Here is a 27,885-nt window from a genome sequence, read left to right on the forward strand (position 1 = left end):
GAATGTTGTACTATTATAATGTTTGTATTTTTATGTTATTTCGTGGAGAGGTTTGCTGGCCCATTAAAAGCTGCCCTGTCGTACCCCCTCCCTGCCTGTGGCGGCGCTGTGGCAGAATGGGCGCTGTGTACCCGGATGTTGACAGGCCTGCTGCTGTGGCTGCTACTGTGCCGCTATCACGTTTCCAGAAGTCCCCTCATCTTACTAGAACTTTCCTGTCACTCCAGAAACACTGCACACACCCACAGCAAACCCATGGCAACCGAAAGGCAAGTTAAACGTAACATATGAATGAGCTTTTATTACATTTTACATCATTAATTTCTCCTACTCTGGTTAACGTGTGGTCTCTCTTTTTGCTTTAGTAGCTTCCCCGATAGCTTCATTGACGAAGACCCACAGAAAGCTCTGGAGGTAAACATTACAGTTAGCGAATCATAAATATATATACTAAATATCAGATACATATTTCTTATCACATATCCTTGTTCTTCTGACTAGCTGTTTTTCAAAGGAAATGAGGGCGGTGTTATTGTTTCTGTCGGAAGCACCGGTTTTGACACTAACTAGCTAGCCCAGTTAGCTAACGTTTCCTGCTAGCATCACTGAGAATAACTTTATAGCAGTATTATTTCCACCTTTGCAGGACACTTATTTACTTAAACTTGAGCATCATTACAAATGAAATAGGTTTTAGTCATAAGGCGCTATTACTACACACTGGTTAGTGATAAGCCTTCGTTTTTTAGATATGTCATTATGTTAGCATGATTAGCACACACTGTGAACAGGTCCGACTACAAGTCAGTGACCAATTCTAATTCCTAGATGTATTGACTTGTTAAACACTTCTGCTCCTTTGTTCATTCTGTCAATAATGGAGACTGTTGTATGATATCTCATTGATACTAATCAACTGCTTTTTGACCCCAGAATAATACATTTTCTTTAAAATGCTTGTTGATTGTTAGCTGTAATTGGCCCTGTCATAGTCTATATTTGACAGATAGTCTACAGATATATATCTTTTACTATATATTTATTTTGGTTCCGTTTTATTTAGAGAGTTATTTGAGTTTGTTTATTTTCTACTCTTTTTTTAATAGTATTTATTATTTTCACATTATGTGCAATGCCTTGTTTACATGCTGCTGTGACAAAAACAATCCCAAATTAGGATCAATAAAGTAAATCTAATCTAACATAACGGTGACAGTGCAACAAATATAGAACTAAAAAAAAATATGTCAGCCCTTTTGTTAAAGGTGGGGTAGGTAAGTTTGAGAAACCGGCTCGAGATACACTTTTTGTTATATTCCATGGAATGCTCTTAACATCCCGATAGCAATGAATATCCTAAGTGCTTTGACAAAAAATCCATAAAAAAGTGTCATCTGTGGAAGCCGTAATACTGTAAAAAGCACGACCAATCATTTTAGCCGGCCCGGCTAAAATAACTGGATGGCCTACCTGCCTGTCAGCCTTCCATCTGTGCACAAACTTATCTCGTGCCCTCATTGGTCATGTGCGCGTTCGTGTGTGTTGGAGGAGGGGCTCTATAAGGAAGTGGCAGATTTTCTCCGGTTGTGTATTTTCAAATTCTAGCGATCTCGAGCCGGTTTCTCAAACTTACCTACCCTACCTTTAATGTTAGGATTCTAACATTGTGATAACTCTCTGAATCCAACAGTAATGTGAGCTGTCAACTTAAATCCCATGTCTGTCCTTGTAGGAACTGAATAAGGCCTTGCAAGGAGACTCTGACAATGCTCAGTGGTTTTGCCAGCGTGCCTATGCCCACATACTCCTCAAAAACTACAGCTGTAAGTCTGAGATGACTCGTTTTAAACAAAATACTTTAGTATGCATGAATGTTATTCTTTGCTAGAAATAAAAATGTCTTGTAAACAGTATTGTTGTGTTTTTGATAACTGCCTAATGCAGACTTTAGAAAATAACATCACCTATGAGATCCTTGAAATAATAATCTTATACCAGACAGCAATCACTAGAGGAAATTAGGGTAGCATGAATATTCATTCTCTAAGTGACACAGGGTGGATGATCGTATCATAAACACAGTGTTGTTTTCTCTCCGCAGGCGCTGTTGATGATGCCAAAAAAGCACAGCAGCTAAAACCCAGCCTTCCCCTTGCTTTCATGCGAACAGGGTGTGTACTATGATAACAAGAATGATCAATGTATAGGTGTTTCATGTATGTGTTCAACATAAGCTGCTGTTGATAGACCCTATGATACTAGTTTGTTCCGCAAAATCTCCAACCAGAGATAAAGTTTGTGAACTGTAATAGCTTTAGTTATTTTACTTATTTCACAAGGAATATGATCCAAATTGTGGCAAAATAAGTTATACCTGAGACTGTCTGATCTAAGTATTTGTTGTTTCCTCTCTTTATTGCAGAATAGCAGAATACCACCTGAAGCTCTTTGAGTCAGCACATGCAGCTTTCACTCAGGGACACCAACTCGATGGTAAGTACACTTCCCATCATCCCACTCTGTACCAAACCTTGTTTGCAACAATATCTTGTCTGTTTCACTGTCCTCTTTTAATATAAAATGATTAAACTCTGTAATTTAGCTTTACAGATTACAATTCTGTAGGAATCTCTAACATACAGATTGTATTTATTGCTTTCACTATGATTATTACATGCTTTATTAAAACTGTGCGGGCTGTGGGTCAAACTCAAGGCAAATAAATCTAGCAAATTTGTAATGTTTGTTTTGATAGTTGCATTGTGGTAGTATTTGTCTCCACCTTGTCCATTATATTTGTACACCATAAAAAAACTTAACAAAAAAAGCTCCATAGCATATAGAGTTCAGAAACAGTGCTTTTTTATAGAGGCTAAGGCTTTAATATTCTGCATATTGATATATGTATTATGATCACACACAATATATACTTGAGCATGTGTTGTCAAGCCAGATGCACCTGAATGTTTGCTACTATAATATTTTACAGTTAGCAAACATTGACCTTAAGTTGGTCTTTTATACTGTGCAAGCAGCTGCAACCAAATATTGATCATAAGAAGTGGACTTAGTCACTGTTATATTACCCACTGGTTTGTGGACTTTTGAAGCCTCAATTTTGCTTTTTGGCCGATGCAATATTGTTTGTTTGACCAGCAGTCAAACAAAAGGGTGAAACAAAGTATGAACAAACACTAGACGGCATATTTTTTGTTGATTATAATGAAAAGGTTTAAGTTAAGAATCAAAAGTGAACAAATAATAATAATTTTGTTATGAAATCTTATGGACTTCTATACAATCAGACTTCTTGTTGTAATCAGTGGACTCGCCCCTTACTGCTGGACATTAAAAATAATTCAGGTTGGCGCTTCGGTAAAACCAACAATTATTTTCAGAAGAAGTCAGTGGGTGCGTCTCACTTCGGTTATTTTTCATTTCCTCGCTCCTCGGGCTCGGTATCACCGGAAGTTGATTTGTCTGCGCCATCTTGAGTAGCGTCCCAGTGGCCTTATTTTTGACCGAGGATCGAGGAGTGATAACGGAGGAGCGATAATCGAGGAACTACCAGACCATCCTCCGGTGAACTCCTCAGACACTCGCCCCGCCTCCTTACTGTGTATCACTCACTGATTGAACGATGCAGCGCATGCACTGATCTGGCTGCTGTCAGACGATCAGCTGTGCGGCGTCATCACAAACGGACGTCACTTCACGTGACGCTCCGGAGGAAACTACGTCCCATTGCTTAAAATTAACAATTGAGACCATAAACTCGTTTTTTCATAGACTTCTTTACAATCAGACTTCTTTTAGCTACCAGTGGAGTCGCCCCCTGCTGGACATTAGAAATAATTGAGGTTGTTAAAGGCAGATTAAAAATGTTTCACTACCGACTTTTAAATAATTATAAAAAGTTTGATTCTTTCCTAGCTGGAGGTATTGCATCAAATCCTTTAGCAGGACTGAATGGGTTTGATGGCTTTGTTTGATTTCAGTTAAGTAACATCAGGCCACATGACGATGTTATAAAAGAGCTGTTGTGCTATTTAGGCCTTAAGATCAAATGTAGCCAGATTGGGTTCAGCCCGAGGGATCCCCCCAAAATAACAGATAAGCTTTCAAATGTGTTTTTTAGGAAACTAAGTGTATTAGTACACATCCAGATCATGCAAGCCAATAGAGCCTGTGTCTGTTTGTCAACACTGATAACAACTGTAGCCACGGTCAGCCTATACACTATAACCACTGTTTTCAATGTAAATTGATGTCTTTGACTACAACTACAGTGTTAATTATTCTCTGTTCATCAAACTGAAAACACAAAAGCAATGGCTGCAACATCGTCACTGTCCTTAGTCACATGAATACATTTTAATAGATATATATCTACAGAAATACCCAACAAGCTGTTATTATGTTAAGAAATGTACTTTTTTGGAGCCTTTTTGGATTGACATCTGGATAAGTAGTTAGACGTAAATCAGTGATATTGTGGAAAACTCAAGAACACAAATAACCATCACTTTCAAAAGAGCTGTGAATCCATTTTTCAACACATTTTGAGTTAATGCAGTTTGCTTGTAAATTGTGCATCGCCTTAGGCTGCTGATAAAACCAGTGATAAGGTATCAAACATGTCTTTGAGTAGTATCTGCTTTGTAAACAGACCTAGTAAATGTACGACCTCAGCATTCTCACGCAATTAATAAAACCACTGTAGCCAGGAATAACTCCTTCCTGATGCCGTCAAATATTGATATTGAATACTCTAATTAAGCTTCTTTTTTTAATAAGATGTATTGTAACCGTTATTGTTTTTGATGATTCCTGCAGTTTCTGACAAATCATTTGAGGTCTGGATCAAGCAGTGTGAAGAAATGATGGGGGGTAAGTAGAAAATCTGAGCTGCATGTATTTTTTATTAAGGTTAGACCAGTATTTAGAGCCAATGGTGGTCCCACTTATGGTCCCATGAGGTATAATAAGGTCATCTGAACAGGGTCCGATCTTATGTAAAACTTTTCACACACATGGAGGTATGGTATTATGAATCTGTCCTCTGAAAGTCTGGTGACAAAATAAAATGATGCAAATATGTTGCAGCAAGGACATTCAGTGTCTCCAATGGTGATTACAACTATGAATACAACCCTCCCTTTGAACAGAGTGTGTGAATGGAGAAAACCTGGAAAATGCCTCGCCATGCAACATCTTCCATGCTCGCCTTCTATCGTGTGTGGAAGTGGACAAGTTGAAGTGCCATCCACATGTTTACCCATCACATTGTTTATTAGCATAATGTGTATCGAAGCGAAAGAGAGAGTGGCGATGGGTAAATGCGCTCAGAGCAGGTTAGCTGTTGGCGAGCATAGCAGAGAAGAAATTTGCTATAAAGTTGTCTTATTTATTAAATAAACAGTGTGTCACACAAGCACTACACACACATGTTTTGGCCCTGCCACTTTTTGGCATCTCTGATTATCAGAGAAATAAATAATGTGCGTCAATAGTAATAAAGACATCACAACGTCAGTGATAAACAGTCTTCTTAAAGTTGATTTCAAATGTCTAAAAGTAATACATATTGGTCGACAATATTGCCTAAGGCTCCATTAAAATAGTTTCAGACTTCCAAATCCATTACCAGTTGCACTCCAGCTTCAATATGCTGTTTACTCCCTGTCATCAAACACTGCGCTAAATGGCTCAGTCAGGGAGCTCATCAACCCATCTGATCAAACAAATGAGCTCGCGCACATCCACCAGATCCACAGTGCGAGTGTGTTTAGGCCGAGCTGCTCGGTCCAATAAAAGATGCATGCCACGTCTGCGGTGGTGTGTTTCTGTTTGCCGGTGCACGAGTTTTGACAAACACGCTTCACACCCGCCTGCACACGCACTCCCAGGAGCGGTGTGATTCATCAGAGTTAACGTTACTGATGTTTGAACGCCTCCCGATGAGACCCCACTCCTTCACAGACGGCATCCACACACATAGGAAAATCCACCAGGGTGCACATCACCCCCCACCCCCCTCAAAACTTTAAAGTACCCTACTTGCACTTGCTCACACCAGCAGCAGTCGTTTCTTCCGGTGACAGCATGTTTACTACACCTGGTTATTCCGTCACATGTGGCTCCCTGCATGTTTAAAAAAAACAACTCAGACACACAGTCGTTCTCTCAAAACAGCCCCCTCCTCTTCACCATTTCAAACGCGACCTCATTAAGACTACATTAACACTCCTCCCGTCATCTCTCCCTCTCTGTAATGAAGTCAGTGAATAATGTATGATAGCATGCTGGTAAACGGTGATCAGGCCTGCTCGGGCTCACAGGGCTTTTAATGGGCGTGGATGGACCAGTAAACAAACTGGTGGAGAACAGGAGAGAGTGTATGTTGGGGGGGGTGGGGGAGAGAGAGAGAGAGAGAGAGAGAGAATCTGCTATCTGTTGACAAATGTGTTAAAAGTTATGTTCTTGCCATTTTGCCATCATCATAGTTAAGAGACTGCAATTAGATTCAGGCAGCTTAAGGGGCTGTATTAAATGTTCCCACCTGCCACTCACAACAAAATCATTTTTTTCTTCTGTATTTCCAGAGCAGACACAGATCAGCAGCGACGACATGGTGAGTGTCTCTGCGCGGCCACTAGGGGGCAGTGTTGCTCTCAGCATCAGACTTGTTTATGCTCAAAGAAGGGAGCCTTACTAAGCCTCTTTTGTTATGTTTTTCTCATTTTGTCCCTCTCTTTGTTTCATCCCTCTGCCTTTTCGCCACATCCAATTGTCATCCTTTCTGGGGGGGGCGGAGCAGACGCCAGCAGCTCCACCTGTGAAGTAAGTGCAGAAATTGAAATACTAGGCATCTTTGTTTTTTGTTATGATTAACCAAGGCGTAGAGTGTCAAGATGGTCTGCTTTTTTTCTTTGAAGTTCTTTTATATATTCATAACAGTAGTGGTGGAAAAACAAAAGGTCTTCACACTTGCTAATCTGTTTGGTTTTTTGTGTGTTTTTCTTGCAGACATGACTGGTACCAAACAGAGTCTCAAGTCATCGTCACAGTCATGGCAAAAAATGTACCCAAGGATGGTGTGTGTGTCAACTACATGGAGAGAGAGGTATAAACACACTTAGAGCCGATTTTAAGAGCAGAGAATGTTTTCTCTATTTGTCTGCAGCAGAGATGGGTTAGCTTTTGGGTGTTTCCTCAGGGGGGCCCATTAGATGGGTCTCACACACATGCACACAATAACACACACACTCCCCATGGACCCAACTATGCCTCCAGTGGTGCCTTGTTAACATTGCCCCCAAAGTACAGATCTAAGAACAATTTACCATCCCCAGCTTCTCCAACCTCCTAATTGTCTGGAGATAGACGGCATAACTGATCTAGGATCAGCTGCAGAGCCCTCCGGGGACCTCCCTCCCTTCTTTTGCGTTTTCTCTTTTTCCCTTCACTTCTTCCCCTCTCCCTCTGAGGGGTAACTGCAGGGCACCCCAGGGAGCGCCTTTGTCTTTCCTAATAGAATAACAAACTGAGTTTACCCCCGTTTCAAACGAAATAGTTAACTCGCCGAGAATCCGACAGTCACTTCACAAGCTCCCTCCGTGGTGTGAAGTGCAGATAAGTTCATATATTCTTTACTAGGTCAGTATATACAAAAGAAATTAAAGATGAAAGGCGGTGGTTCCAGCTCCCTGGTGACTGAGCATGCAGAAGCTGTATACCTACAGACGGCACAGGAATTCAACTGCAAATGAATATTACGCCTTTGATAGTTTTGTGCAATTGCCCAAAAGCTACTTTAGCTAACTTTCGAAGCTTTCATCCCCGACAAACTACTTCTTACATAAATGTAGTCCCAAATCAGAAAGTCTACTTCTTTAACTGAAGGTGTTAGAAAACTGAATGTTCCTCTGCGACATAAAAAATAGCAGTTATTCCTCAAGTGGGCAGAGATGTTTTCTATATGAGGGCAGCATTTGCCAAATGACAAGTGTGTGTGGGAGTTTGAGGATTTGGGCCACAGCCGAGTCCTTGTCCCTCTAAACCAACAAGCCACCCACCCAGCCCCAGTGAGTGACAGGCTGTTAGGAGCTGTCTGACCCCCCCCCCCCAACTCATCTCTGGTCACTCTGGGGCTGCAGGGGACAGGGAGACGATACTCCTGGCCGACAAAGCAGCCACATCAGATCATTATTCTCACAAGCTGACACCTGCACCCCCCTAACAAGCGCTACCCCCCCCCCACACACACACACACACACTCCTTTTCTTTCTTTTTCTTTTGTGTGTTTTCTTATGACTGCAGTTAAAGGGATGGTTAAGATGTTTGGAAGTGGTGTTGTTGTTCTTATATGTAGTCAATATATTACCTACAGTAAAGGAAGCAAAGCAATGAAGTGCTGCGGTAGGGATCTTCTGAAAACATATTTTAGCTACTTTAAAAAATGACCACCTCAAAACTCAATATCAGTTTAATTGCAAGTAATGTTTTAGCCTTTACCTTGCTGTCAGACATCTCTTCCCACCACGAGGAACTGAAGCCCTAATATCCATCTATGCTCAGGCCAAAGCCACCAGACTCCCTTCAGAAAAACTCATTTTAGCTCACTGGAGAAAGAGGTTGCTTGCCTCGATCGGCTGTAGTTTGTTGTCAGTTTCTTTGGTAGCACCTCTCTTTTTCTCCAAAGTGGGGCCACCAAATGTACCGGACAATCCCACATCTAAAAATGTTATAAGAATCTATTTACCATTTGTATTTTTTCCTATTTGCCTAGTAAGAAATTGGTATCGTTTTAATAAAAAAAATGTATCAATACAACTACACTAACTTATCTCGGTCGGCTTATTCAAGATACTGTATATATTATTTAGAAAAAACATTCAGAGCAGGATTAAAATGACAAAAAATAATAAATGTTGTTTCTAGAGCAGCAACAGTCCTTATAAACTCAATATCTCCTTAAAAAAATATCAAATGTAAATTTAATAAATAATATTCCAGAGTAAATGTTGGATGAGCTCAGGTTCAGACCCTCCTCCTGTCCGCCTCTTTCCCACTTTGCTGATGTGAGTCGGCGCCAGCAGGTAGGGCTGGTAGAGGGGGAGGGGCTGCTTTCTCTCAGCCAGCTGCTAGGTTTACAAGAATTAGCTAACATTTCAGATATTTGGCAAACTGCGCCAAACAGTACATGCAGACATCTTTTGCTGTGCTTGTGTAAAGCATTGCGGCGCTGGTAGAGACGGAGTAGATTGAAATATCACTTTATTGCATTTTATTCTTGTTCAACAGGTGTGTTGATAAAGCATTGGCCCTTACTGGCGATGTTTTTATTGCACTTACAGTAAATAATTGTTTGAGAATCTCCCCTGAACCAGAGAGCAGAGGAAAAAGCTGCAGCTTAATAATAAATGAAGCAGAATCTTTAAAAAAAATGCTGATAAAAGAACCAATGATTTCTACAATATGTTGTTTTACTAATTGCCAAAGAGGCGTGGTGTCTAATCCCTGGTGTCTGTGTTCTCTTCAGCTCTCTGCCACGATGAAGCTGGCATCAGGGGAGAACTACAACCTGGACCTCCACCTCCTCCACTCCATCATCCCTCAACAGAGCAACTTCAAGATCCTCACCACCAAGGTACCACACTCATTCAGCTAGTCTAGTCAGTGTGTTGTGGAAACGTTCTAAATCAACAGGAAGTGCCATTTCTAGAAAGATAATGTTGATATTTTGCATTCTGGCATACATTTGTGTTAATTTTACTGGTTTTTGACACATGTAAAATAAATGTGGTCTTGAAAGATGACATGCTAAAACAGCAGGAACAATCACCAGTTGTGTTAAACCAGGGGTCTGCAACCTTTCTTCATCTGAGAGCTACTTTGAAAAAATGAAAGTGGCCACATCGCTTACATTTATTCACATAGCACTCATCGGTTGAATTAAGCTACTTTTGTACACGTGTGAAATTGCAATACCCAAAGCTTATCAAAAATCTTAACTTCACATCAAGGTCCAAGAAAACGGCAATGTCTCACATATTATTATGGCCCACATAGAGTACTTCACCTTAATCACCACCTTACAAGCATCTTATGGCACATGTGTAAAATAAGTGCATTCACTCTTTTTCACAGTTAGTGAGAGGACTGGCACTGCATAGAGTCCACCATAGAGGTGTATGCTGGAGTGTACCCACTTAGGTTCACTCTAATAGTCATTTAAATGTTCATCAGTCAGTCTTGTTCTGTATTTAGATTTCATTCATGTCAGAAAAAGCTGCTTCACAAAGGTATGTAGAGCCAAATAAAGCAGACATGTTCTGTGCTGCTTGGTGATGTTCTTATAGTTTTCTGGGTCTACAAGGCTCCAGAAATGTTGTGAGTTTTGCTGAGACTTAAGCTGAACATGATTTTGGAGATTTATAACCTCCATCTCCACAGGATTGACACTGAAATGTTCAGCCATCTTTTTCTTCTTCTTCGTCTTGACATTAAATTATAAACCATAATAAATCAATTGTATACAGTGTTTCCCCTACCATTGTCTTGGAGGGGCGCTGCGCCCCGCCAACGGAGCCCCAAGCCCCCCCTGAAATTCAAGGTGTTTAAAAAAATAAAATAATAATATATATATATTTTTTTTTTAATATATATTGTATATAGCACCAAATTGCAACTAATCTATATCTACTGTCACTTTTCACATTGAACATGTGCTCTTTTATTAAATAAACTAAACGCTTTCAATTTAAGTTGTGAGTTTAGTGTTTTTGACCCTAAGAAACACTGATGCATTAATCAATAACAATAATCCACAGTTCCTCTCTCTGCTCCAGAGGATTTAAAAAATATATATCCCAATGCCACCCCTATATCTGTGTGTGAAATGGTTCCATCCTCAAAAACAAAAAACTAATACTCCTGCAGTCTAGCTGCAGCTTCTAGCAACGGTCTTCTGTTAAAAAAAGGACACTGAATGTCCTGAATGTGGCATCACACACATGACTTGAGTCTGAACACAGCAGACAACAGGAGTATTTACAACAGCATATAAAAACAAAAATAGTGCATGTGGGTGCACACTTATATTCTCTGTCTTACTGTTACATAAATCCCATGAATGTATGAGATTAAGTTAGCTTCATTATATCTCAATCAGTGATTAAGTGAATAATAAAGTTTCTATCAGGTTACTATCAGCCTGTCACTCATTATTTTCAGGGAGGGGGCGGGGTTTGGAGGAACAGAGGAGACGGTGATCGCGGAAGCTTTCCTCCTGCCTTCACAAACTTTACACAAGTATTTATCAACTGAAAATAGCAAGAGGACATTCATACTCTGCAATCCAAGACTTGATTAAATCCACCAAAAACCTGACATGGTGCTAACGCGAGTATTTTTAAAAACATAAATCCATGTGTGTCTGAGCCGCAGCGACTCGGACTGATTCAGGTGCATTTATTGTCCTCGGATTCTTTCTACACGGTCTGTGAACCGCGAGCGGCGAGCTACTGAAAAGCTGCCCGATCGACGTGTTGGAGACCCCTGTGTTAAACGGTCACTAAAAGGAACATCAAGGCTTTATGAAGTGTGTTCTCTGAAGTCAAGCACACAGGATTAATAACTGCTTGTATTTTCTGGGGTAACCAACACCCAATAACTAAAGATGATAAAATGGCAGATGACGTGGCTGTGTTTACAGTGGTGCATTCAAGATGAGGGCAAGTGTGTAAATATTGAACTTACTCTGTGTGGAGTCATAAAATAACCAGGGAATTTAACAAATGGGTCATTATACAGATCTTATATATATATATTGTATGAGATGGAGGTTTAAAGATATTTACAGCCCAGCTGTAGTGGAATATAGAACTCTTTACCACTTTCTGAACTAGAAAACATCAACAAACAGAAAATAAACAACATTTTTAGGTCATGGACGCACTCCAACTTTTGAAAGACGACAGTTATTACATTTTACGCAGAATCACAGCGAGGAACACCGCATGTAGCCTTGATGTCTCAACAATAAAGGAGCAGACTATTAAATATGTCAGGGAACTGTTTTTACATCCCTATAAAGAAAATATGATGCAGTAATGTCACACACTGGAGAAACGCGGGTACTTTTCTGACCATGCTTCGAATCTCTCAAATGCAGTTTTGCCAGAGAGTGTCAAATGTCTGTAATATTATATCTCTGTGTATCTGGGATATCATTGTCTTAATAGCTCATCATTGATCATTTTTGTGTCTTTGTTACCAACGGTAATTACTCAAAATGTCACATAATAGTAAAAAAGGCAGCGCCAATGCGAATTTAAGTAGCCCGCTGATCATTACTCGGGTTACCACTCTGAGATTAACTCTTTAATCTCTTCAATAATTTAAAGCAGGGTAAAGTAGGCTGCCACTACCTATAATTCCTTAATGCTAGTAAAGCTTACTGTAGAATGGAAATGAGGAAATCCACTCTCGCTGTATACAAAGACGTTAGCGCAGTTCATCTGAGCGGCTAACAGGAGATTCAAACACATTTATTATAGTCGTACTCTCTAAGAGTTCTTCAGCACTCTTTAACGTGATTATGGGCCTAATGAGTAGGAAGGGCTCTCCTTACTATACACTAATTAGTGTGTATTATAGATGATGTGGGCTAATGAGTGTATACGGGCAAAGTGTGCTGATTCAGGGTTTAGACCACTGTCAGGTTTTAGCCCGAGGATCAAGAGGCAGGTTTTTGTAATCGTTAAGGAGCAGGGATTCGTCTTTAGAGGCATTGATCACGCTGCTCTTGCCAATACTGGAAAGCTCTGCCTTCTTCATTAGGACTCTGTGTATTCCTAAGAACTAAATCTCTGATGGTGATGGATTAACTTTCCACAGATTTTTGGACAAAGCATCTTCCAAAACATAGTATTTCAAGAAAAACTCATTAGATTGGAAAGTATAGTTAGTAAAAGCATAATAAAGGTAATATCTTACACACGTTTTACATTACTGTTCATTTCCTCAGCTACTTTATAATTTAGTCTTAGTCTTAAACCTGTATAAAATATCCGTTTTTGTTGTTTCATATTTAGTCAACCTTATCCTGTTTTTGTTAAGTACATTTTTCTTAAAGTCTGGGCATTTAAATCTTATCTTGTCAAAGAAAACCAACTAGTTTTGACATATTTTTGTCGCTCAAAGCTGTAGACATTTTAGTATTTTTATTTACAAAAAGACACATAGTCTGGCCACAACTCAAGAATTCATCAATAATTGATACAATTTCACACAAATGTCTAATAGGATAAAAAATAGATGTGATGACATCTTGAACAGATAGTGATATGACCTTTAACTTGACTGGTTGGTAGAAATACAGTTATACTAATATATTAATTATTTTGTTCAATCTAGCCTAGTTACAAATCAATAATTTTGGCAGTTTATAGATTTGTTTCAAATAAGATATCGTCTCATCATTATCTGCTGACAAAGACATGTTGAATGATAATAATTCATCCTCCTCCCCCTGACAGTACTCACATTAATACATATCCAAACGGATAAGGGAGAAACTGCAACGTTATATATCACACAGGCTCCGCCCTCTACTGGACTCTATGGGTACTACTCTCTATCATGCTATGCGGGCATTCACCTACTGAGTTGCATAAACGTAGCCGGCCAATCGGGGCGAGCCTACCTGAATGCGCGCGCAGGCCCACAGTATATAAGGCGGCTACGCCTCCCGACTGTCATCCTTTTTCTCTTCAGCGAGCAGCAACAACTGAAGCTAAACGTAAAAGAAGATAAAGAAATAGGAAAAGAATATGGACTCACCACTCCTTGAACCTCGGCCTTGCCCTACATGCCCTGGCTTAATTGCGGGCGCTGATCCCCACCGCTTGTGCTTCGAGTTATTGGGGCGCGACCACGCTGTGGAGGGCATCAAACATTCTCCGTCCTGCAGTGCCTGTCGTGCGCTCCCGCGGTTCAGACGCCAACATCGCCTGGAACATTTCCAGGCGCATTATGTCTCGCCGGACGAGGCGCAGGACCAGGAGGAGCTCGAGGTGGTGGAAATGGAGGACCAGGAGGTGGCCGAGGACATGACTGGTGAGAGGGAGGGGGGCTGTGGGTCTGTAGGTGGCTGACCCCCCCCCTTGGGGAAACATGATGCACAGTAAGCTGCATACAGAGTCTTCCGCACGATTTTTTCCATGCACACTCTACATGAGGTAAGCGTGCTCCGTGCAAGCTGCGGCCCCGACTTCTCCACGGTCACAACCGGATGAAAGAAAGTGGATGTGCGGTGGCTGTTAACCAAAGGCCGGTCAGGGGCAGTGTGATGGGTCGATGTTGTTGGACGACAGGGCATTTATACATCGGGGCTCCACCCACTGTACCCATAGAGTCCAGTAGAGGGCGGAGCCTGTGTGATATATAACGGGGGGTTACGTATTGTAACCCTAGTTATATAAGCACAGGCGGAGCCCTCTACCTGGGGGCCCTGTCTTTCCTATGCCGCTCGCTGAAGAGGGTGTAGGAAGACAGTCGGGAGGCATAGCCGCCTTATATACTGTGGGCCTGCGCGCGCATTCAGGTAGGCGCACCCGATTGGCCGGCTACGTTTATGCAACTCAGTAGGTGAATGCCCGCATAGCATGATAGAGAGTAGTACCCATAGAGTCCAGTAGAGGGCTCCGCCTGTGCTTATATAACTAGGGTTATAATACATAACCCCCCGTTTTGTGCAATCAACTATCTGAACCATAGAAGATCTGCACATGTTATGCTTGATAGTAGCAATTGAGACAGACTTGGCTGAGGCGTACAGTATAGACAATAATACGAGATTTTGGTAGTCTGGTCATATTTTGGCAGTTTATCATGATATCGTTATAATTGGTGTTAAAGACGTTGCTGCCATTGTCGCAGCAGTTGTCTTTTAATTTTTCGCTTCGACTGCATATATTTAGGTCCTTATTTATTTAGGCAGCATCTTATAACACCTTCAGGTCCTGGACTGATCCTGGGGCTGCCCTCCAGGTTCTGCAGCCTAGAAAAAGAAATGTTAATTTCGTGATCTTCTTGACTTCACAAAGTTTGCCTTGACCTATGTGAAACTCCACATGAGGAAAAAAAAGTGTTACTCATAAGATTATAATATAGAATTAATGTAGGGAGACAGGTGACCTTTATGAAACATGAAATGCAATGAGACACACAAAACGTACACAAGACACGTACACGAGTATAGCAGAGTGAGGATGACATTGATACAGTTGGATAGTGAGATAAATGCATTATGTAAATGTCAAGAAACGGAATAGTAAAGGCTGAAGTTATTTTAAACGACTTCAAAAACCTTAAAGAAATGAAACTGGCCTACTGAACCACTTCGACCACTTGGGGGAAGCTATAATAAGTTGTGAAAACATATTAAACAATATTGACATATCACAGACCGAATAAAATTCCTATATTCTCTCACTTTTTGCTCCTTTTTTGGTGTCCTCCCTCTTCTGAGGGAAATATCTGTCTCTTTAGCTGCTGAATGCTCCACTGTGTTATTCAGCTAGTGGCTAGCTGTGTAGTGTGGTTCTTAGCAGGTAGTGTACTGTGGGTTCTACAGAGCTTTCACTCTGAAAACACCTGCATGCTGTGGCTAAAGACGACACTATGAGAGCTGTGAAGCGAAAGAGAAGAGTTTGTTCTGATTATTTAGCTGGCTGGTTCTGTTGTGATTGGTCAACTGCTTAGAGATGTCCCGCCCCTTAGCCTATCAACTACAATGTGCTTGACCACTAGCAAACAAAGGCGCGGCTGTTACATTGTGATGTCATTATGTTACAAGTAAATAAAGTGTATAGATAAGTGTGTGGGAGAGAATCTCCCTCTGGAGGAAACTTTGGGATTTTAGCCTTGTCAGACCATTGACATGCATAAAAACCCATAAAACACAAAAAGGCATAATAAGGCCCCTTTAAGGATAGCTGTTTAAAGAGGTTAGGATACTTTTGTGAAGAAGAAATCCTGAAAAAACATATTTCTATCTTTATATATGCCATGGTATTAACTTTCATGAACAAGCCAAGACATAGAGCCTCTAAAAGCAATGCTGATATTTATTCTAGTTTATTTTACAGAAGGCCACAGGGGAATGGAAAGGGCAGCACATTATCACACAGGTGCTGAAAATATCCCCTGTATGGTGCCACGGTAGCAAAAATTTGATTAGCAGCGTTACATAACTTGACATCTATATTGTGTGCATTATATCCACCAGCCACACTGTGCCGAGTGCAGACTGACCTGCACAGAAACTGCCCCCTCTCAAAAAAAAAAAAGCACTCACTCACTTTCACACTTTTCCATGGCAACAGCAGACACTGCATACCAGAGGTGCACGTGGGTTGCAGCTTAAACAAGGGCTCAGTCTTAGAGAGACCACAGCTGAAGACGGTCTCACACTCAGTCATCGCTCTCTGCTGTCGCTTTTTTTTGCTCTTTCTTCCTCATTTATCTTTGTTTTGTCCATCCCTCACAGGCACCTCACTCACACACACACACACCTTATTTCTGACTTTCTCTCTGTCTTGCACACACACACCTCTACCTCTAGGATAACGAGAGAGTGTTCAAACCCTCCTCCTCCTCTCCCACAAAGCCCTGACTGTTCCCTGGTCCACTGGGCTCCTCTGGTACACATGGCCCTTATATATATATACACACACACACACACACACACACACACACACACACACACACACACACACACACGAACACACACACGAACACACGAAACCAACCAAGCTCATAAGCCCCCATAGCAGCACTCAAATGTTCAAGATAGCAAAACAGCACCTTTTACAACTCCATAGGTGAGATGTGTTCCCACAATGTCAGAGACCCCGACAAACTGAGCAGCTTTTTACTTCTGTCTCATTTAAATATTTCGGAGCTGTTTCATTTTCCTGAAGCCAGGGAGCCACTGTGGGGGATAAAAACAACATTCAAATGACAGCATCAGCAAATCAACTTTCTCCAGATTGGCATGCATCCCTAATGAGCGTTTGGGGGGGAAAGAAAAATATGCATTGCCCTCGGAGCTGTTGATTCCCAACCAATGCCGGCCTGTCTGTCTCTGTAATAGGCTGCCCTGCACTCTTCGCTCCACAATGTTTACGCTTCATCTCCTCGCTGTCTTTAAAGACAACTTAGCAGGGGGAGGCTAAGCCGGCCGTGCGTGTACAAGCGCACGCACACGCACACACACACACACACACACACACACACACACACACACACACACACACACACACACACACACACACACACTCAGTTGAAAAACAGAAGCTGAACAGTAATCTTTCAACACACTTGTGTCATTTACACAAAGTATTTGCAGTGTGTGTGTGTGCCCGCGCCTGTTTCGTCCGTAGCACATTATCGTCAGAGCGACCTCCTCCTGTCCTCCACCACAACAGACATTCCAACCGCAGGGGTCACCGCGACAACGGGGAGCCAATTACACACCAGCGTGTTTGATCAGAACAGACGGCTGACGCACACACGGCCGACGCGTGCTCAAACACACTTCGCACACATTTTCGGATCCACACTCGCTACAAACTCATCTCTCTATTTTGGCAAATAGCTAAAGTGGCGTCTCTTTAATTTGCACGCCTGTCAAACGTCTAAGAATGTTTATATTTATTTAATTTTTGCCTCGTGTCTTTCTCGCCGAGTTTGTTTTGAAATCAGCGGGGATCTGGAGAAAAAAAATAGGAAGGGAGAAGATGCTGGGTGAGGAGTCGTGGCAGGGGGGAAGGAGGGGGGTCGGGGGGTGACGGCTCCAAACACATGTGACAAACGATGCGGGACCCCACTGACCCTCTGTAAATAGCATGTGTGTGTCCACATTTGTGTCTGCGTCTGTAGTGCAGGATTGTATAGTCCGGGCCCTGGGGTCCTGTGGATGGTGGCCCCTGTATGTGGCTCTGCTGTCACATCCCTTTACGAGCCATCTTTTCGCCTGTCACACACACAGAAGCGCGCACAGACACACACACACACACACACGGCGCCTGGCCTGCCATGTCCCTTAAAAGCCAGGAAGCACAGATGTGGCAGCAGATTAATGTTGTATGGCCCAGGAGCACGCATAGAAGCACACACACTTTGACACACTCAACGCTGATGCATGAGTCCTGCTGCACGTCACACTAAAGAATCCTTGAAGACAATTAATGGCACATGGAAATCAGGAGGCTAGTTTTAGGATGCTAACATTTGATTTGCTTGTTCGGCAGTAGCATTTCTCAACAAGGTTGTTAAGAGAGCTTTGTGCAGCAGTCAAAATAAACAGTGGCGTTGTTTTTGGGAGGAAGTTTGTGTTTTTAACGCCCAGTATATTTGAATATACATGTTCACAATATAATTATTGGACTTGTTTTAACCACATTCAGCGCAAACATTTTTCAAATAATCTCTGCATCGCTTGTATCTCCACTGCTTTGGCGGTTGGTCTTTGAAAATGTTGAACGTAGTGTGGCGACATTCCTCTGACCTGTTACTCTTTGTAGCTGTATTTGCTTTCAAATGAAAATCTTGGGGAGAAACCTTTTTTGTTTTCTGCTGATAATTCCAAAATGGGGTTATGTGTTTGTAGCAAGAGTAATACTGACGTCATTTTGAAGGCTGACTCAGAAGTTAGCATCACAAGCACTCCCTCGATTAAAAGCAATTAGATTTTTTCATTGGGTTTTGGAGTATTGCGTCAATGAACTGTTTATGAAACCTACACGTTTTGTTCTGAAAGAAAATCTCCACATAATTAACACCAGTTTTATAATAGTTAAATGCAATCACCAGTAGTACATAGCTAACGTTAGGCTATAAACTAACTACATGGTGGTCACATGACTTCACGTCAACACCATGGATGTATAATAAGAACTGGATACAGCGTCGGAGGTGGGGTCTCGTTCTTTCCTATGAGAGCTGCTCATTGGCGCATGAGGACAAAATGGCCCAACTTTTGAGAGAGCGAAACGTCACAGAGAGATTACCCATCATGCCTGGCTGCCAGAGCAGAAGAACCCGTATGTGCGCTCACAGAGCATGCGCCCCTTAAGCCCCGCCCCCCGAGCTCCCACTCTCGGCTCAGTAGAATGAATGGAGACAGAAAATAAATCTAGATTCGGCTTTTAGTGCATTTTACAACTTTAAGGACCGAATGATTATAATAAGGGCTATAAAATAGTTCATATTGGGGAGTTTATTTTGTTAAAAAAAAGTGACGTCAGGGACTGATACGGAAATTGTAGTACCGCCGTTTGGACACAACGAATATTTTCATCAGAGTCCGGCGCACTTCCTGGGGGCTTGGTCAACACAGCCAAGCTATAGGTGGGCTTGTGTTTGTCGTGGTGATGTTTACAAGCTTCAGACACTCATGAATGTGGTAATAACTGATGATTTTTCTTGTTAAATTAAACCACAACTCCAAAATCACTTTTTTCTCAAAATAATAGAACCCTTTCACAAAATGTAAGAAAATACATGTGTATGTTTTTAACATAAGCTTAAATCTTACTGAAACAGTCATTTAAGTCCAGTGGTTAATTAATTAATTACATTTAATTAATTAATAATTGAGGTGAATAGTTTCCATATGCACATTTTGAGAGGTTAGTTTACTAAAACGAGAGACAAGAGAAGGGCAGAGAAAAGTCAACAGGTGTGGTGACTCAGTATATAGATATATACTCAAGTTATGTGAGAAAATTGAATCTACAAGAAAAGAAATGTTCAAAAGCATTACAGAATGCCTGAGAGTTTTACTTTTAAAATGTCCACTTTAAATTTGTGCAAAAATTCATCATGTTGAAAAGAAACTCGCAACAGCCTGCTGTTTTCCGATTAATCAATAACACCTAATTACATGTCAATGAGTAAATATGACATTTCTTACTTTTTGTTTAATATTATTTCTATTCACATGGCTTTTTGCTCCCTGGGAAACTAATGATTTTGTTATTCCATCTGTCCAGTTTAGCCAAATCTGTGATTTGCCATTCAATGACATGCTTTTTTAACGATTTAACACAGAATAATTTTCAACAGTGATATGCAGGGAAGACAATTAGCCTACATTTTTGATTGATGGAGGCGGTAAGGGACCTCGATCAGGGATGGGGGGGCTTGACGAATAATGGGTGAGAACCCAGGCCTACAGTCTTTCCATCTTTCATCTTCTTTGACTTAATTTCTGCATTTATGATGATTGACAATTCAATGTTAGGTGTTATAATTTAAACTCAATCTATATAGGCCAGATAGTAACTAGGTTAAGATTATTATAAGAGTTAATACCAGAATATGTTCGTCTACTTCTAACAACTGCATAATAAAAAATAAAATAAACATTTTAAAGAAATCCAACCAACAAATGGCACATTAGTTTGAACGCCAATTAGCAGTATTTGTCAGCCATTAGCAGGTAGGAAAATCTGCCCTTTGATAATAACTGAAGTCTTGAAAGCAACACGAGAGCCCTGACAGAGCTCAAAGGAGCTTCTGTGCCCTGAATGCAGGAAAAAAATTATATAATATAATATTCCAGGAGGAGCTGTCTCAAAAATCGATTGAAATCAGTTTATAAAACACAAACAGTCCCGACTGATGAACGGAGTTTAATGAATCAACATAAAAATACTACAATTCTTCTGAGAGGCTGAAGCTAGAGAAGGTTTGGCATTTTCTGCTCGGGAAAGTAACGATTAACGATGAACCATCTGCTGATCATCTAATAATAACCATCATTTTCTTGTCATCAATAAACATGGTACATCACTGGTGCACAGGGTGAGGAAAAAGTATGTTGTCAGGGCAAGCCAGAATTGACTGTGATAAACTCATCTTTAAAGGGGCCCTATCAAGCTTCTTTGGGTTTCCCTTTCCTGTAGTATTTCATATAGGTTTTTGTGGATTTAAATGGTATGCCAAGACAAAAGTTCCCAGAGTTCCCTTCAGAACTTCCCCCTGCCTGAAACCCCTCGATTGGACACCTTTGTTTACTTATGTTACGATGTGACATCACACTGTTACACTTGCGCTTCTATTAGCTAGCGCTCCAACACATTGTACAAATTGTATGTGATATGCAAAAGGGGGGGACATCTCTAAGTGGTTGACCAATCACAGCAGAGCCGGCCAGCTAACCAATCAGAGCAGACTGGGCTCTGGTTTCAGACAGAGGGTGAAAAGAGGTGCTGCAGCACAGGCAGTATGAGAAGAATAAAGAGCTTTTTGAACATTAAAGCATGGAGACATGTCCCAGTAGAGGTTAAGCATACAAATATGAACCTGAAAATGAGCAGAATAGGGCCCCTTCAAGTTTATTTATTTAAACCAAACACAGGTACATAGTTCTGGAATCAATCCGCATTCAACTTAAAATCCGAAAGTGAACTTAGTTTAAGATGCTGAATGTGTTAAAATAGTTTTAAAACCTTCTTTCTGCTCAATGTTAGCAGTGCCTTTCCAAATGCAACCTTGAAAAGTTTTGTTAACTTCTCTTCTCAGATTTTTAAGCACACAACTTACACACTGCCGTTAAGTTTTATCAAAGAACCAAACATTTACTGAAAGGGTAACACGTTTTTTCTATTGATGACTCATCCAAAAGTTTCAGGCTTATTTCATCTTTTGAAGTTCTTCAACAGATGGTAACCTCACTTTAAAATGTATTCACAAAACAAGTGTACCTCCAGAACCCTGGACACCCAAAATAACTCCCCCCTCGACACTCTTTGGGGGTTGGCCATTTAGTAAAATCGGAAGTCATTTCTCATGCAATGTTTTGTCCTTGTATGGACAATGTGTTATGCTTGGATGTCAAAGATCTAAAACTGATCTAAACAGCCATTTGAAAGCGGGTTGAAATGAGGGGCAAGATGTGATGAATTATTTAAATATCGCTACATCGACACACACTGTCAGGCAGTCTTTCCTTAAAGGCATTCACTCCTGTTGTACAGTTAAACAACCTGCTTACTTTCTCACCTCTTCACACCTTAATAATGACGGCGTGAAGTCTCAATGTCTGATTATTGTTTCCGGAAAGCACCGGGACATTTCAGAGGGATGTCCTAAATTAACGCACAGAATCAGATTTAAACTTGCAAAAAAAGTTATTTTGTAAGGACAGGACACCTATAAATAATTGGGTTGCTTTCTCAGCGGAGCCCCAATTCTTTTGTTTCAGTGTCTTAGCCCTCTTCGCAGGTGAGCCAAAAAGTTAATTTCGGACACTGCACAGATGCCTCGCTGTGCACCAGGCCCCGTCGTGGCCCAGAAAGCGCTGACGCACGCCAAAGCGATCCATCAGAGTGCTCTTCGCTCGCTCATCATCCCGGTGGAGAAGGCAGCGGCGGCGGGGCGATGATGGCGGCTTATTCCCCTCAATCAGTGCGCCAGTCAGCCCTCTCTAACCTTGTCTACCTCTCGGCTCCCTCTCCTCCTCTGGCACCCTCATAAATGAATCATCGCATCGCACAGCAGAGCAGAAATGTTCCGTAATTGCAGCGACATAACCAGCGCCGTCTTTCACAAGCACGCATATCAAACGCACCCGCCACTAATGGGTAATAGGGTGTGCGAGGAGGAGGAGGGGGGAGGGGGGAGTGGGGTGCGCGTGTGTCGCTAGTATGTGCCCTGTCAATGCTGCTCAGTGTTAAAATGTTCTCTCTCCCCTCATTGTGTTTTTTTTTTCTTTTTTTCTTCTGCTTCTCCCATGTTCTCCTGGTGTAATGATTTGGATCAGAAGCTGCTATGTGGAATTAGGATCTCCCCCTTCTTCCTCCCTCCCTCCCTCCCTCCCTCTCCATCTCTCACACTGGCCCTCTGGCTGACAGGCATCTCGTTAGTGCAGTATGTCTGTCAGTGAGGTTCGAGATTGAGCTGTGCCCCCGCATATCCCTGATGTCTCTCACGCACACGCACACGCACACGAGTTGGCTCAAAAAACAGACAGACAGCCTCTCTGGCCTCCATAATGATCTGTCCTGTACTTTTTTTTTAAGTGTTATTTTGGTCACAAAGAAGATTATTTGTCTCTAAACATTATTTCCCTTGTCCCCTCTTCTTCTCTCTCCCCCCCCCCACTCCTCATCATCCTTCTCTTCTGTCAGGTGGAGTTCAAGATGAAGAAAGCCGATGCCATTAGATGGGAGAACCTGGAGGGAGAAGGACAGGAGTCCAACATCAAACACTTCAATCCAAGTCAGTCCACAGCGTCGGCATTATACACTCTTCCCCCACAACGATCCTCCTGTGTCCGCTCTCATCTCTCCCTCGTCTCCCTCACCCTCTTTTCTTATCTCTCCCTGTTTTCGCTCTTTCTCTGCAAAGATCAATATAAGCTCCTGTGTTTGTCTGAAATGAGAGTGGGCAGGCGAGCTAGTCCTTCATTAGTCTGACGGCCAAAGTATACAGAGAGAGCGAAAGGTATGACAGCGGAATATGACTCAGTATTTTAGCCCACACGTTCCCATTACTGACAGGATTAATTGCTTATGTAAGTGTGTGTGGAAGTGGGCGTCGAAAGTTAAAGTGGGCAGCAAAAAAGAAACCCATCCTGTCCATGCATCAGCTCAGCCTCCAGAACGCCCCGGTTATTATAAGTGCCTGCTTATAACTCGGACTACGCTCACATTTTAAAACACGATCGTTGACATCTGATGTTTATGGGATCACATCGCTCGCATGTCCACCCTTGGCCTGAATGTGTCTACTGTGCGTCTGGCAGTGTGTTTATGTAAATCTGCGTCTGGATTACATTTCCCGCTCCCCATCTCTTGTCTGGATTACAGTGGGCGTATTTCCGTCCTGGAAATGAAGAAATCACAATGCGATCCTTCAGCGTCCGAGTCGATGATTCAGTGAGCAAAAATAATTCAGTTAATACATGATTAGATGATAAAGAGGAGGTATTTAACTGGATTCCATTTAACGTCTTAATGAAAAACAATTATAAACACTTGTACTGTTTTACAAACGCAAAAGGCTGGTTGTTTCTGTGTGATTAAAATGCTCTGCCTTCCGTCTAGCCAAATGCCTCTCAGCTGCTTTAAAATCCATCCTTCTTGGTCTTAAGTCAAATGTAATTGTACAAGAGCTAGACAATGGTCGATTAATGCCATGATGAGATGATGAGAATCTACCCACTCACGTGAGGATTGCACTCTCCATGGTGATAATTAAAGGGGCCATATTATGTCAATTTTCCTCATATTTGTATTTTGTGTCTATTTTTTACATGTCTCCATGCTTTAATGTTCAAAAAGCTCTTTATTTTTCTCATACTGCCTGTGCTGCAGCACCTCTTTTCACCCTCTGTCTGAAACCAGAGCCCAGTCTGCTCTGATTGGTTAGCTGGCCGGCTCTGTTGTGATTGGTCAACCCCTTAGAGATGTCCCTCCCCTTAGCCTTTCACATACAACGTGTTGGAGCTCTAGCCAATAGAAGCACGAGTGTTATATAGTGGTGTCAATAGTTTTTTATTCATTTCATTATTATTTGTTAAAGTTACTGTTTTTTGATTACATGTGGACATTAATTCAGTTGATAATTTTTTTAATTCTAAATAAGTGCATTCTGGACTTAAACAAATGGAGACAATGCAGACAATAACAGTGGTAGATAGATGTTGCGGAGGCGTGTGGCGCAGTGGATAGAGCGTTGGTGTTGGGATCAGGGGAGCACAGGTTCAAACCCCACTGCAGTCAGCATGTCGTTGTGTCCCTGAGACACTTCACCCCAAATTGCTCCTGTGGGGATTTTCCACAGTATTGAGTATGTAAGTCGCTTTGGATAAAAGCGTCTAACAAGTGACATGTAATGTTGAGCATCTTTTTTGTCTCCTTTTTTATTATTATTAAAAAATAAAATCACATATCAGCATTTTATCCTCAACTTTTAAGCTGTTGCATTGTTAACACTGCTTACCTTCTCCATCAGATGACTACCCATCATCATCCAAAGGCGTACGCCAATGGGACAAGATAATGGTGGACATCGGCGAGGAGGAGAAGAATGAGAAGCTGGAGGGAGACGCAGCGCTCAACAAGCTCTTCCAACAGATCTACTGCGATGGAACAGACGAGGTCAAACGAGCCATGAACAAGTCCTTCGTGAGTACTTTATACTTCAGTTACGAGTAGTCACTTAAACCAGGGGTTCTCAAACTTCGATAAGCCAGGAAGCTCTTGTATTTCTCAAGGTACCCCTGATCGGTTAGCTTATTCTTTGTTCGCTTAGATGCCATTTAAACCCTTTTTATTCTACAGTCTTTCTAAATCTAAATACTTTTCATATTGATAAACTGAAACATATTTAAATTAATGTTGGTCTCCCGTCACTGTTCACAAAAACCTAACTCTATAGTTTTTGTAATTGATGCATCTTGTGTCGATCAGATCAAAGCTAACGTAAGCGGGAGCAATGGGCACAATATGTTTGTTTATTGGCGTGAATGATCCTTATTTGTGGAAATGCCATTTTTTTTAATCATATAGCACATTTTTATAATATATAAGACATTATTTTGCAGACCCTCTGAAAGGTTGCCACAAACCCAGAAGTTGTGGATCACTGACCTAAAAGACAGTGGCCATAGTAGCCAACGACTTTTGCTACCAAAGATTTAGTAAGACTATATTTATTGTCATAAACTTAAGCGACAAATGAAGCCATCGTGGAGGGCCAGAAACCGCAACAAGAAATAGAAACCTGAAATGGCTCCTTGGGGCTGGCTCCAAAAATGATATGATTTATGCTGTACAACCTAAAAGTGGTGTGTTTGACCTTCAGTCATCATTGCATTTGGTTTAAACCAGCTATTCTCAACCACTCAGATGCATTTACTAAAAGTAGATCCGTTTTTTTATGCGTAAAAGTGATGTGGTAGATGACCTTGAAGACACAACATTTTACTTAATATTATTATGTCCGAGAAGCAAGTCCAAGTGTCTCGCTGAGGGTAAGCTGAACATTTATTTTCCTCACTTCAGCTAACATAACACATATTTACAGCACAGTTTATTTCACATGATGTTTTTTTCGTATCTATTTTATTTTTTAGCAATCAGAATAGAGCATAGGGTTGAGAACCCCTGGTTTCACTAGGCACACTCAGTACAGTAGAGAATATATAAGGTGAGTTAATTTTTTATTAATTATCTTCCTACTTTTACAGAAAGCTAGATATTTGTTACCGGTAAAAAAGTCCCCCTTTATATTAATACTTGTGGAGTCGATGATGAGTAATCTCAGCCCTGAGCCTGTTTAAGTAGAGAGACGGTGTTGCATAACTACAGTACCCCTCCTCCTTGTGCAGATGGAGTCGGCGGGAACAGTCCTGAGCACCAACTGGACCGATGTGGGCAAGAGAAAAGTGGATATGAACCCACCGGACGACGTAGACTACAAGAAGTACTGAGCACCTCTCTCCCTCCTCCTCTCTGCCTCTCTTTGTTTGACATCATCTTTCTTCACATCTGTCCGGCGGGAGTCCTTGTTGCCATGCAGTCTCGGTGGCGGTCCTCTTCCCAACCCCTCAGTTGTGCTCCGGTGTTTTCACTAAGTGCTGTGTTCCCACTTTTCACTCCTGGCCCACTCTCTGCAATAACTCGCCTAGTATGAAAAATCTGTTGAACAGATTGATTTGCAGATTTTTTTTAACGGCCAAAGGAAAGTCTGAATTCAAATGTGACTGACAGACATGAAATTCTCCAATTCCACTTTCCCATCACTCTTCCCTCCTCTGCTCTGCTTTTCCTGGTTTTCTCAAATAATAAACGCCCGCAGCCTTTCTAGTCGGGAGCCTTTTACAAGTTCCTATTATCAGCACTTGTATAAAAATGTAAAAGAAAATCAGAACAACTTGAGATGTTTAAATGATAACTATGATTGCATTTCTTTGCTCCTGCAGTTTCCTTTCTCTACGCTCAGTAAAAAGTCAACAGCAACACTCTGACTTGTTGGGAATGTTGTGTGACACGTCAGCTTAGCACCAGTCGTTCCTTCAGTGTGATTCAAGCTTCAGTGTAAATAAAAGATTTGTTGTTTGGCTCACAAACGCTGCCTTCTGTTTTGTGGTTTGCTCTCTCTGGAAAGGAAAGAAAAAAAGAAAAAAAAGGCAATATTTGACGACATAGTGCCATGCTCTGTGATTGTGTGAAATGTGGTATTACTGATATGAGTGCGGCAGGATGGGGGTTTAGGTATCGTGGTGCGATTAGTATCAACACACAGAGCCGCGAGAGTTTTGGCCAGCAGGCTCAGTGGTGGGGGTGGTGATATACAGCAGGCACCTTTGCCCGTTCTCCAACCACATATATCCAGCTGCAGCAGTGAGGGGGCGTCCTGCCGCGGCATGAGGGCATTAATATGGATCAGCCTCCTAACCGCATCATCAAGCCTCTCGCGCCGAGTTAAATGTTAAATGCATCTCACATCGTTTCATCTCTCGTGACGATCAAAAGCCCGTTTGTGGCTCTAGATGGAACTCTTGAGCTCCACAACACACACACACACACTCCTCCACGATCCCTGACACACACACAAAAACACACCGCCCCCATCCTTACCCCCTACCCCTGCCCGAGGCGGCTCTGCGACATCAAAAGGAGCTAAGCGCTTTGCATCGTGGGTAAGATCTGGGAGCGTGACGGCTACAGAGTCTTTAGTCTCATTAAAGAGTTCTAGAGCTGCAACTCTCACATTAAAGAACTCTGAAAACTTCATTCTGCTCGTCACTTCGGAGCAGCACCCAGATGTGGCGCGTCTCAAAACTGAGAGAGATTCTG

General features: G+C 41.7%; 1 protein-coding gene across 2 annotated transcripts; it reads left to right on the forward strand.

Annotated features, from left to right (window-relative positions):
* The first annotated feature begins 117 nt into the window (after window positions 1–117).
* sugt1 (SGT1 homolog, MIS12 kinetochore complex assembly cochaperone) lies at window positions 118–27,155 on the forward strand. 2 transcript variants are annotated; one of them, XM_034137269.1, is made up of 13 exons: window positions 118–269; window positions 366–414; window positions 1,733–1,823; window positions 2,102–2,171; window positions 2,423–2,493; window positions 4,837–4,890; window positions 6,606–6,634; window positions 6,821–6,843; window positions 7,030–7,126; window positions 9,546–9,653; window positions 23,209–23,299; window positions 25,037–25,209; window positions 26,415–27,155. In XM_034137269.1, the coding sequence occupies exons 1-13, from the start codon at window positions 136–138 to the stop codon at window positions 26,514–26,516; spliced, it is 1,092 nt and encodes a 363-aa protein (XP_033993160.1). In that variant the 5' UTR covers window positions 118–135; the 3' UTR covers window positions 26,517–27,155. The 2 variants fall into 2 exon arrangements, with proteins under 2 accessions (XP_033993160.1, XP_033993161.1); XM_034137270.1 differs by having other exon boundaries at window positions 369–414.
* The last annotated feature ends 730 nt before the right edge of the window (window positions 27,156–27,885 follow it).

Source organism: Trematomus bernacchii, unplaced genomic scaffold, assembly GCF_902827165.1.
Source record: "Trematomus bernacchii unplaced genomic scaffold, fTreBer1.1, whole genome shotgun sequence".
NCBI lineage: Eukaryota > Metazoa > Chordata > Actinopteri > Perciformes > Nototheniidae > Trematomus > Trematomus bernacchii.

Excerpts from the sequence above, each read along its gene's own strand:
- sugt1 (XM_034137269.1), top strand. The coding sequence starts at position 136 with ATGTTGACAGGCCTGCTGCTGTGGCTGCTACTGTGCCGCTATCACGTT. Across the intron at positions 2,172-2,422 it reads CTTGCTTTCATGCGAACAGG|AATAGCAGAATACCACCTGA; the intron begins GTGTGTACTATG and ends TCTTTATTGCAG. Across the intron at positions 2,494-4,836 it reads TCAGGGACACCAACTCGATG|TTTCTGACAAATCATTTGAG; the intron begins GTAAGTACACTT and ends TGATTCCTGCAG.